The sequence below is a fragment of the Salvelinus namaycush genome, chromosome 21 (assembly GCF_016432855.1).
Source record: "Salvelinus namaycush isolate Seneca chromosome 21, SaNama_1.0, whole genome shotgun sequence".
NCBI lineage: Eukaryota > Metazoa > Chordata > Actinopteri > Salmoniformes > Salmonidae > Salvelinus > Salvelinus namaycush.
Window position 1 is genome coordinate 51,035,105 of NC_052327.1, and position 13,459 is coordinate 51,048,563.

A 13,459-nucleotide genomic window follows, 5' to 3' on the forward strand; every position below is an offset into this window, starting at 1 on the left:
GATGCCATAACGTCAGCTAATCTTCCAGAAGAAGAAGACGAAGAATGACCAGCACCAGCACCACCATGCTAAGTCCAAGTTCTGCCCTAGTCTCAGTTCTGCCCTAGTCTCAGTTCTGCCCTAGTCTCAGTTCTGCCCTAGTGTCAGTTCTGCCCTAGTCTCAGTTCTGCCCTAGTCTCAGTTCTGCCCTAGTCTCAGTTCTGCCCTAGTCTCAGTTCTGCCCTAGTCTCAGTTCTGCCCTAGTCTCAGTTCTGCCCTAGTGTCAGTTCTGCCCTAGTGTCAGTTCTGCCCTAGTCTCAGTTCTGCCCTAGTCTCAGTTCTGCCCTAGTGTCAGTTCTGCCCTAGTCTCAGTTCTGCCCTAGTCTCAGTTCTGCCCTAGTCTCAGTTCTGCCCTAGTCTCAGTTCTGCCCTAGTCTCAGTTCTGCCCTAGTCTCACCTCGCTGACGTAGATTGTCATGTCCTCCTCCTCATCTGTCCTGTAGCACAACGTCAGGCCCAGCTTCTCCTGGCTGTTGAGTCGACACAGCTCCACCTCCTAAAGAGACACAGAGAACAGAGGTCAACAAACAGACCAACCACACAAGGACAACAACACTAATACGTCTTCCTGGCTGTCGACACAGCTCTCTACCTACTACAGACAGAGAGACAGGGCAGAGAGCACAGTGACACTCACTAATCAGCCTATAACACTAACCAGACTATAACACTACCCAGACGACAACACTAACCAGACTATAACACTAACCATACTATAACACTAACCAGACTATAACACTAACTAGACTATAACACTAACCAGACTATAACACTAACTAGACTATAATACTAACCAGACTATAACACTAACCAGAATATATCACTAACCAGACTATAACACTAACCAGACTATAACACTAACCATACTATAACACTAACCAGACTATAACACTAACTAGACTATAATACTAACCAGACTATAACACTAACTAGACTATAATACTAACCAGACTATAACACTAACTAGACTATAATACTAACCAGACTATAACACTAACTAGACTATAACACTACCCAGACTATAACACTACCCAGACTATAACACTAACCAGACTATGACACTAACCAGACTATGACACTAACCAGACGACAACACTACCCAGACGACAACACTACCCAGACGACAACACTACCCAGACTATAACACTACCCAGACTATAACACTAACCAGACTATAACACTAACCAGACTATAACACTAACCAGACTATAACACTACCCAGACTATAACACTACCCAGACTATAACACTAACCAGACTATAACCAGACTATAAGACTAACCAAACTATAACCAGACTATATCACTAAAGAGACTATAACACTAACCAGACTATAACACTAACCAGACTATAACACCAACCAGACTATATCACTAACCAGACTATAACACTAACCAGACTATATCACTAACCAGACTATAACACTAACCAGACTATAACACTAACCAGACTATAACACTACCCAGACTATAACACTAACCAGACTATAACACTAACCAGACTATAACACTAACCAGAATATATCACTAACCAGACTATAACACTAACCAGACTATAACCAGACTATAACACTAACCAGACTATAACACTAACCAGAATATATCACTAACCAGACTATATCACTAACCAGAATATATCACTAACCAGACTATAACACTAACCAGACTATAACACTAACCAGACTATAACACTAACCAGAATATATCACTAACCAGAATATATCACTAACCATACTATATCACTAACCAGACTATATCACTAACCAGACTATAACCAGACTATATCACTAACCAGACTATATCACTAACCAGACTATAACCAGACTATAACACTAACCAGACTATATCACTAACCAGAATATATCACTAACCAGACTATATCACTAACCAGACTATAACCAGACTATAACACTAACCATACTATAACACTAACCAGACTATAACACTAACCAGACTATAACACTAACCAGACTATAACACTAACCAGACTATAACACTAACTAGACTATAACACCAACCAGACTATAACACTAACCAGACTATATCACTAACCAGACTATAACCAGACTATATCACTAACCATACTATATCACTAACCAGAATATATCACTAACCAGACTATATCACTAACCAGACTATAACCAGACTATAACACTAACCATACTATAACACTAACCAGACTATAACACTAACCAGACTATAACACCAACCAGACTATAACCAGACTATAACACTAACCAGACTATAACACCAACTAGACTATATCACTAACCAGACTATATCACTAACCAGACTATAACCAGACTATAACACTAACCATACTATATCACTAACCAGAATATATCACTAACCAGACTATATCACTAACCAGACTATAACCAGACTATAACACTAACCATACTATAACACTAACCAGACTATAACACTAACCAGACTATAACACCAACCAGACTATAACCAGACTATAACACTAACCAGACTATAACACCAACTAGACTATATCACTAACCAGAATATATCACTAACCAGTCTATATCACTAACTAGACTATAACACCAGCCAGACTATAACCAGACTATATCACTAACCAGACTATATCACTAACTAGTATGGTGTCACAGTAGACACTGTGGAAATGACTTGAGTGAATGCAGAGGACACACATTTGAGTATGAGAAATCAGATATCCTGGAGACATTAGGCTACTTTCAGATTACATTAACATTGCTTTTGAAAGGATGACCTTGATTTCAAAAGCAGATTGAGATTTACATTGAGAGATGCAGTAGCAATATAAAGTGCCATGAGACCTAATGAAAAGCTCTACATTAGCATATCGTGATACCACAGTGACCACATTAAAATGTTATTGTAGTTGTGCCAAGTCCATCAATGAATAAAAAAGTCAGTTATTGAAGCTGTAGCCACACATCATACTCTACTTGTTATCAAAAAACATATTGACTTTGGCTGGTATAGAGCTCATCTTAACTGGTAGAGTTTGTCTCATGATGAAAGACGTTCTCTGATCAGTGGCTACTTTAATAACTACCAGAAGCTATCGAGTGTTTTCACTGAGCAGTTACATACAGCCTAATATAAGATTATTAGTTGGTAAATAAACTCATGTAATTATGCTAATATTGGTGAAAATACTCAGAGTTGCGACGCCTGCACTGAAGAAGTCTTCTCTTCGGACGTCTCATGGAGGGGGACAGACTATTCAGGAAGTGATATTTATTTAAAATTCTGACATTTAAAAACTTTAAAAAATAAATAGCTTCTAGTTTTCAGTTTATTGAGAAGTAATTGAAAATAAATGCTTTAAAAAAAAATGTTGTATACATTTTTAGTTTACTTCCTAAAATGACTGCCTTCAATTCAAATGGAGATTAACCCTACCCTCCACTTTCCCATAAGTCTGTTTCAGTAAAGTTTAGCACCCTCATGTCTGTCTGTCTGTCTGCATGCATATGAAACAAGACACAATTGGCTTGTGTTTTTGATTACTATCATGTTCTGCAGCTGGCACTACTGTAACGTACATTTAAACTCTCTGTAGATTATTGATAATAGAAGGATATGACATCTCGACCATCCCTTTTAAAAATGCATTACACACATGCAATACGGAAGGCTACAGTACAGACAACATGGAGCAGTACTGTAGGAACATACCAAATAACCCAGCTAGCCTTGTTGTTACCAAACACATCAGGGGTGTTGAGGGGAACCAATGTTAAAACACGTCTGGGGTGTTGAGGGGAGCCAATGTTAAAACACGTCCTGGGTGTTGAGGGGGACCAATGTTAAAACACGTCAGGGGTGTTGAGGGGAACCAATGTTAAAACACGTCAGGGGTGTTAAGGGGAACCAATGTTAAAACACATCAGGGGTGTTGAGGGGAACCAATGTTAAAACACGTCAGGGGTGTTAAGGGGAACCAATGTTAAAACACATCAGGGGTGTTGAGGGGAACCAATGTTAAAACACGTCAGGGGTGTTGAGGGGAACCAATGTTAAAACACGTCAGGGGTGTTGAGGGGAACCAATGTTAAAACACGTCAGGGGTGTTAAGGGGAACCAATGTTAAAACACGTCAGGGGTGTTGAGGGGAACCAATGTTAAAACACGTCAGGGGTGTTGAGGGGAACCAATGTTAAAACACATCAGGGGTGTTAAGGGGAACCAATGTTAAAACACGTCAGGGGTGTTGAGGGGAACCAATGTTAAAACACGTCAGGGGTGTTGAGGGGAACCAATGTTAAAACACGTCAGGGGTGTTAAGGGGAACCAATGTTAAAACACGTCAGGGGTGTTGAGGGGAACCAATGTTAAAACACGTCAGGGGTGTTGAGGGGAACCAATGTTAAAACACGTCAGGGGTGTTAAGGGGAACCAATGTTAAAACACGTCAGGGGTGTTGAGGGGAACCAATGTTAAAACACGTCAGGGGTGTTGAGGGGAACCAATGTTAAAACACGTCAGGGGTGTTAAGGGGAACCAATGTTAAAACACATCAGGGGTGTTGAGGGGAACCAATGTTAAAACACGTCAGGGGTGTTAAGGGGAACCAATGTTAAAACACATCAGGGGTGTTGAGGGGAACCAATGTTAAAACACGTCAGCGGTGTTGAGGGGAACCAATGTTAAAACACGTCAGGGGTGTTGAGGGGAACCAATGTTAAAACACGTCAGGGGTGTTAAGGGGAACCAATGTTAAAACACGTCAGGGGTGTTGAGGGGAACCAATGTTAAAACACGTCAGGGGTGTTGAGGGGAACCAATGTTAAAACACGTCAGGGGTGTTAAGGGGAACCAATGTTAAAACACGTCAGGGGTGTTGAGGGGAACCAATGTTAAAACACGTCAGGGGTGTTAAGGGGAACCAATGTTAAAACATGTCAGGGGTGTTGAGGGGAACCAATGTTAAAACACGTCAGGGGTGTTAAGGGGAACCAATGTTAAAACACGTCAGGGGTGTTGAGGGGAACCAATGTTAAAACACGTCAGGGGTGTTGAGGGGAACCAATGTTAAAACACGTCAGGGGTGTTAAGGGGAACCAATGTTAAAACACGTCAGGGGTGTTAAGGGAAACCAATGTTAAAACACGTCAGGGGTGTTAAGGGGAACCAATGTTAAAACATGTCAGGGGTGTTGAGGGGAACCAATGTTAAAACACGTCAGGGGTGTTAAGGGGAACCAATGTTAAAACATGTCAGGGGTGTTAAGGGGAACCAATGTTAAAACATGTCAGGGGTGTTAAGGGGAACCAATGTTAAAACACGTCAGGGGTGTTGAGGGGAATCAAGTGTGAAATGACCTCTCCACAAGGCCTTTATTAGAGCAGTTACAACCACAGACCCCTCCTGTGTGTGTGTATATGTGTGTGTGTGTGTGTGTGTGTATGTGTTTGTGTGTATATATGTGTATATGTATGTCTTTGTGTGTATGTGTATTTGTTTGTGTGTATATGTGTATGTGTTTGTGTGTGTATGTGTATATATGTGTTTGTGTGTATGTGTGTGTATATGTGTGTGTGTGTATGTGTATGTGTGTATGTGTATGTGTTTGTGTGTATGTGTATGTGTGTGTGTGTGTGTGTGTGTATATGTTTGTGTGTATACGTGTATGTGTATATGTGTGTTTGTGTGTATGTGTAAATGTGTTTGTGTGTATACGTGTATGTGTATATATGTGTGTGTGTGTGGATAAGAGAGGTCTGCAGGGTGGAGGATAGCAGGTGGGAGGGGAGAAGAAATAAAGGAAATAGAGAGATTCATTCCCTCTGTGACATCTGTGGGTTGGCTGGTTCCACCTGTCAGACATATCACCCACTTTGGAAGGAGGGGGAAAGAGGGGGATCACAGACCAAAGGCTGGAAGAGGGGAGAGAAGGGGAGCAAATAGTAGTGCCTCTTCACTCCAGCAGGGATGGGAGAGAGGAGGGGGAGGAGGGGGCTGGGATGGGAGAGAGGAGGAGGAGGAGGGGGAGGAGGGGGCTGGGATGGGAGAGAGGAGGAGGAGGGGGCTGGGATGGGATGAGAGAGAGGAGGGGGAGGATTAGAGGGATGAGATGGGAGAGAGGAGGGGGGGCTGGGATGGGAGAGAGGAGGGTGAGGAGGAGAGGGATGGGATGGGAGAGAGGGGGCTGGGATGGGAGAGAGGAGGGGGATGGGAGAGAGGAGGAGGAGGGGGGTGGGATGGGAGAGAGGAGGAGGAGGAGGGGGCTGGGATGGGATGGGATGGGAGAGAGGAGGGGGAGGAGGGGGCTGGAATGGGAGAGAGGAGGGAGCTGGGATGGGAAAGAGGAGGAGGAGGAGGCTGGGATGGGAGAGAGGAGGGTGCTGGGATGGGAGAGGGGAGGAGGAGGAAGCCTCAGGGAGAGAGTGCCTCAATGAGGGGTCACATACAGCTCCCTCCTCTCTCCCATCCCAGCCCCCTCCTCCTCCTCTCTCCCATCCCATCCCAGCCCCCTCCTCCTCCTCTCTCCCATCCCATCCCATCCCAGCCCCCTCCTCCTCCTCTCTCCCATCCCAGCCTCCTCTCTCCCATCCCAGCCCCCTCCTCCTCCTCCTCTCTCCCATCCCAGCCTCCTCCTCTCTCCCATCCTATCCCAGCCCCCTCCTCTCTCCAATCCCAGCCCCCTCCACTCTCCCATCCCATCCCCCTCTTCCTCCTCTCTCCCATCCCAACCCCCTCCTCTCTCCCATCACAGCCCCCTCCTCCTCCTCTCTCCCATCACAGCCCCCTCCTCCTTCTCCTCTCTCCCATCCCAGCCCCCCCCCTCCTCCTCTCTCCCATCCCAGCCCCCTCCTCCTCCTCCTCTCTCCCATCCCAGCCCCCTCCTCTCTCCACAGTGACAGACCATCAAAGAGACCCCAGGACCAGTGACCTGCTGCAATAGTAGTAGTTATAAATTCTCTGGTTGGATGATGAAAACAACGATACCCACCATTAGTAGTAAGTTATAATATCTCTGGTTGGATGATGACAAACGATACCCACATATTAGTAGTTATATAAATCTCTGGTTGGATGATCAAACGATACCCCATTATAGTAGTATATAATATCTCTGGTTGGAGATGACAAACGATACCCCATTAGTAGTAGTTATAAGATTCTCTGGTTGGATATGACAAACGATACACCCATTAGTAGTAGTTATAAATATCTCGGGTTGGATGACTGACAAACGTACCCCATTGTAGTAGTATATATCCTTGTGTGGATGACGTACAAACGATACCCCATTAGTAGTAGTTTAAATATCTCTGGTTGGTGATGACAAACGATACCCCATTAGTAGTAGTTTAATATCTCCTGGTTTGGATGACGACAAACCGATACCCCATTAGTAGTAGTTATAATATTCTCGGTTGGATGATGACAACGATACCCCATTAGTAGTAGTTAAATATATCTGTTTGGATGAGACAAACGATACCCCATTAGTAGTAGTATAATATCTCTGGTTGGATGATGACAAACGATACCCCATTAGTAGTAGTTAAAATATCTCTGGTTGGATGACGACAAACGATACCCCATTAGTAGTAGTTATAATATCTCTGGTTGGATGACGACAAACAATACCACCAATTAGTAGTATATTAATATCTCTGGTTGGATGATGACAAACGATACCCCATTAGTAGTAGTTATAAGATACCTTGGTTGGATGATGACAAACGATACCCCATTAGTAGTAGTTATAAGATCTCTGGTTGGATGATGACAAACGATACCCCATTATAGTAGTTTAAATATCCCTGGTTGGATGATGACAAACGATACCCCATTAGTGTAGTTATAAATCCTGGTTGAAATGACCAACGATACCCCATTAGTAGTATTATAATCTCTCGGTTGGATGATGACAACGATACCCCATTAGTAGTAGTTATAATATCTCTGGTTGGATGATGACAACGATACCCCATTAGTAGTAGTTATAATATCTCTGGTTGGATGATGACAAACGATCCCCATTAGTAGTAGTTATAATATCTGGTTGGATGACGAACAAACGATACCCCATTAGTAGTAGTTTATAATATATCTGGTTGGATGATGACAACGATACCCCCATTAGTAGTAGTTATAATATCTCTGTTGGATGATGACAAACGATACCCCATTAGTAGTAGTTATAATATATCTGGTTGGATGACGACAAACGATACCCCATTAGTAGTAGTATAATATCTCTGGTTGGATGATACAAACGATACCCCATTAGTAGTAGTTATAATATCTCTGGTTGGATGACGCCCGATACCCCATTAGTAGTAGTTATAATATCTCTGGTTGGATGACGACAAACGATACCCCATTAGTAGTAGTTATAATATCTCTGGTTGGATATGACAAACGATACCCCATTAGTAGTAGTTATAAATCTCTGGTTGGATGATGACAAACGATACCCCATTAGTAGTAGTTATAAGATCCTGGTGTTGGATGATGACAAACGATACCCCATTAGTAGTAGTTATAATATCTCTGGTTGGATGACGACAAACGATACCCCATTAGTAGTAGTTATAATATCTCTGGTTGGATGATGACAAACGATACCCCATTAGTAGTAGTTATAAGATCCCTGGTTGGATGATGACAAACGATACCCCATTAGTAGTAGTTATAATATATATGTTTGGATGATGACAAACGATACCCCATTAGTAGTAGTTATAAGATCCCTGGTTGGATGATGACAAACGATACCCCATTAGTAGTAGTTATAAGATCTCTGGTTGGATGATGACAAACGATACCCCATTAGTAGTAGTTATAAGATCTCTGGTTGGATGATGACAAACGATACCCCATTAGTAGTAGTTATAAGATCCCTGGTTGGATGATGACAAACGATACCCCATTAGTAGTAGTTATAAGATCTCTGGTTGGATGATGACAAACGATACCCCATTAGTAGTAGTTATAATATCTCTGGTTGGATGATGACAAACGATACCCCATTAGTAGTAGTTATAATACTCTGGTTGGATGACGACAACATACCCCATTAGTAGTAGTTATAATATCTCTTGTTGGATGACGACAAACGATACCCCATTAGTAGTAGTTATAATATCTCTGGTTGGATGATGACAAACGATACCCCATTAGTAGTAGTTATAATATCTCTGGTTGGATGACGACAAACGATACCCCATTAGTAGTAGTTATAATATCTCTGGTTGGATGATGACAAACGATACCCCATTAGTATAGTTATAATAATCTGGTTGTGACAAGACAAACGATACCCCATTAGTAGTAGTTTATAATATCTCTGGTTGGATGATGACAAACGATACCCCATTAGTAGTAGTTATAATATCTCTGTTGGATGACACAAACATACCCCATTAGTAGTAGTTATAATATCTCTGGTTGGATGACTAAACATGACCCCATATATAGTTATAATTCTGGTTGGATGATGACAAACGATACCCCATTAGTAGTAGTTATAAGAACCCTGGTTGGATGATGACAAACGATACCCCATTAGTAGTAGTTATAAGATCTCTGTTGGATGATGCAAACATACCCATTATGTAGTTATAGACCTGGTTGGATGATGACACCGATACCCCATTAGTAGTAGTTATAAGATCTCTGGTTGAATGATGACAAACGATACCCCATTAGTAGTAGTTATAATACTCTGGTTGGATGATGACAAACGATACCCCATTAGTAGTAGTTTTAATATCTCTGGTTGGATGATGACAAACGATACCCCATTAGTAGTAGTTATAATATCTCTGGTTGGATGATGACAAACGATACCCATTAGTAGTAGTTATAATATCTCTGGTTGGATGACGAAAAACGATACCCCATTAGTAGTAGTTATAATATATCTGGTTGGATATGACAAACGTACCCCATTAGTAGTAGTTATAATATCTCTGGTTGGATGATGACAAACGATACCCATTAGTAGTAGTTATAATATATCTGGTTGGATGACGACAAACGATACCCCATTATGTAGTATTATAATACCTCTGGTTGGATGATGACAAACGATACCCCATTAGTAGTAGTTATAATATCTCTGGTTGGATGACGGCAAACGATACCCCATTAGTAGTAGTTATAATATCTCTGGTTGGATGACAAAACGATACCCCATTAGTAGTAGTTTATATATCTCTGGTTGGATGATGACAAACGATACCCCATTAGTAGTAGTTTAGATCTCTGGTTGGATGATGACAAACGATACCCCATTAGTAGTAGTTATAAGATCCTGTTGGATGATGACAAACGATACCCCATTAGTAGTAGTTATAATACTCTGGTTGGATGACGACAAACGATACCCCATTAGTAGTTAGTTATAATATTCTGGTTGGATGATGACAAACGATACCCCATTAGTAGTAGTTATAATAATCTCTGTTGGATGATGACAAACGATACCCCATTGGTAGTAGTTATAATATATTGTTTGGATGAGGACAAACGATACCCCATTAGTAGTAGTTATAAGATCCTTGGTTGGTGATGACAAACGATACCCCATTAGTAGTAGTTATAAGTCTCTGGTTGGATGATGACAAACGTACCCCATTATTAGTAGTTATAAGATCCTGGTTGGATGATGACAAACGATACCCCATAGTAGTAGTTATAAGATCTCTGGTTGGATGATGACAAACGATACCCCATTAGTAGTAGTTTATATCTCTGGTGGATGATGACAACGATACCCCATTAGTAGTAGTTATAATATCTCTGTGTTGGATGATGACAAACGATACCCATTAGTAGTAGTTATAATATCTCTGGTTGGATGATGACAAACGATACCCCATTAGTAGTAGTTATAAGATCTCTGGTTGGATGATGACAAACGATACCCCATTAGTAGTAGTTATAATATTCTGTTGGATAATGACAAACGATACCCCATTAGTAGTAGTTAAATATCTCTGGTTGGATGATGACAAACGATACCCCATTAGTAGTAGTTATAATATCTCTGGTTGGATGATGACAAACGATACCCTTTAGTAGTATTTATAATATCTCTGGTTGGATGATGACAAACGATACCCCATTAGTAGTAGTTATAATATCTCTGGTTGGATGATGACAAACGATACCCCATAGTAGTAGTTATAATATCTCTGGTTGGATGATGACAAACGATACCCCATTAGTAGTAGTTATAAATCTCTGTTTGGATGATGACAAACGATACCCCATTAGTAGTAGTTATAATATCTCTGGTTGGATGATGACAAACGATACCCCATTAGTAGTAGTTATAATATCTCTGGTTGGATGATGACAAACGATACCCCATTAGTAGTAGTTTAATATCTCTGGTTGGATGATGACAACGATACCCCATTAGTAGTAGTTATAATATCTCTGGTTGGATGATGACAAACGATACCCCATTAGTAGTAGTTATAAGATCTCTGGTTGGATGATGACAAACGATACCCCATTAGTATAGTTATAAATATCTGGTTGATAATGACAAACGATACCCCATTAGTAGTAGTTTAATATCTCTGGTTGGATGATGACAAACATACCCCATTAGTAGTAGTTATAATATCTCTGGTTGGATGATGACAAACGATCCCCATTAGTAGTAGTTATAATATCTCTGTTGGATGATGAAAACGATACCCCATTAGTAGTAGTTATAATATCTCTGGTTGGATGATGACAAACGATACCCCATTAGTAGTAGTTTAATATCTCTGTTGGATGATGACAAACATACCCCATTAGTAGTAGTTATAATATCTCTGGTTGGATGATGACAACGATACCCCATTAGTAGTAGTTATAATATCTCTGGTTGATGATGACAACGATACCCCATTAGTAGTAGTTAAATATCTCTGGTTGGATGATGACAAACGATACCCCATTAGTAGTTATAATATCTCTGTTGGATGATGACAAACGATACCCCATTAGTAGTAGTTATAAGATCCCTGGTTGGATGATGACAAACGATACCCCATTAGTAGTAGTTATAATATATCTGGTTGGATGATGTTTTTATTTGCCTTATTTGATATCTATTCAACCGTAAATTCTTTCATCCCATTTTCTTTCATATCCCCTTTCATATCAGTGAGGGGGAAGTTGTCATATCTCTCTATTCCCTATATAGTCCTCTATGTTTGAGGGTGTCATAGTTCTCTATTCCCTATATAGTCCTCTATGTTTGAGGGTGTCATAGTTCTCTATTCCCTATATAGTTCTCTATGTTTGAGGGTGTCATAGTTCTCTATTCCCTATATAGTCCTCTATGTTTGAGGGTGTCATAGTTCTCTATTCCCTATATAGTCCTCTATGTTTGAGGGTGTCATAGTTCTCTATTCTCTATATAGTCCTCTATGTTTGAGGGTGTCATATCTCTCTATTCCCTATATAGTTCTCTATGTTTGAGGGTGTCATATCTCTCTATTCCCTATATAGTCCTCTATGTTTGAGGGTGTCATATCTCTCTATTCCCTATATAGTCCTCTATGTTTGAGGGTGTCATATCTCCCTATTCCCTATATAGTCCTCTATGTTTGAGGGTGTCATATCTCTCTATTCCCTATATCGTCCTCTATGTTTGAGGGTGGCATATCTCTCTATTCCCTATATATTTCTCTATGTTTGAGGGTGTCATAGCTCTCTATTCCCAAATATTTCTCTATGTTTGAGGGTGTCATATCTCTCTATTCCCTATATATTTCTCTATGTTTGAGGGTGTCATAGCTCTCTATTCCCAAATATTTCTCTATGTTTGAGGGTGTCATAGCTCTCTATTCCCAAATATTTCTCTATGTTTGAGGGTGTCATAGCTCTCTATTCCCAAATATTTCTCTATGTTTGAGGGTGTCATAGCTCTCTATTCCCAAATATTTCTCTATGTTTGAGGGTGTCATAGCTCTCTATTCCCAATATTTCTCTATGTTTGAGGGTGTCATAGCTCTCTATTCCCAAATATTTCTCTATGTTTGAGGGTGTCATAGCTCTCTATTCCCAAATATTTCTCTATGTTTGAGGGTGTCATATCTCTCTATTCCCTATATATTTCTCTATGTTTGAGGGTGTCATAGCTCTCTATTCCCAAATATTTCTCTATGTTTGAGGGTGTCATAGCTCTCTATTCCCAAATATTTCTCTATGTTTGAGGGTGTCATAGCTCTCTATTCCCAAATATTTCTCTATGTTTGAGGGTGTCATAGCTCTCTATTCCCTATAAATGTATCTACGTTTGAGGGTGCCATTTGGGATACATTCCTAGTTTCAGAGACAGTCGATTTAAAGATCTGAGGTGTTGTCTGGTCGTGTCTGTCAAAAGAAATGAAGAGCAGAGAGATCTGGCTGTCCCCTTTCTCTCTCTCTTTTTTGTATGTTGGAGTGCAATTAGTG

General features: G+C 40.7%; 1 protein-coding gene across 1 annotated transcript in view; it reads right to left on the reverse strand.

Moving 5' to 3' along the window:
• The window catches only part of LOC120065961 (PDZ domain-containing RING finger protein 4-like), a 45,558-nt gene that overhangs the window by 17,641 nt on the left and 14,458 nt on the right, over positions 1 to 13,459 (reverse strand). Inside the window, exon 3 of the mRNA XM_039017002.1 lies at positions 437 to 535. Within this exon, the coding sequence (XP_038872930.1) occupies positions 437 to 535 (99 nt within the window). The remainder of the gene's footprint in view (positions 1 to 436; positions 536 to 13,459) is intronic.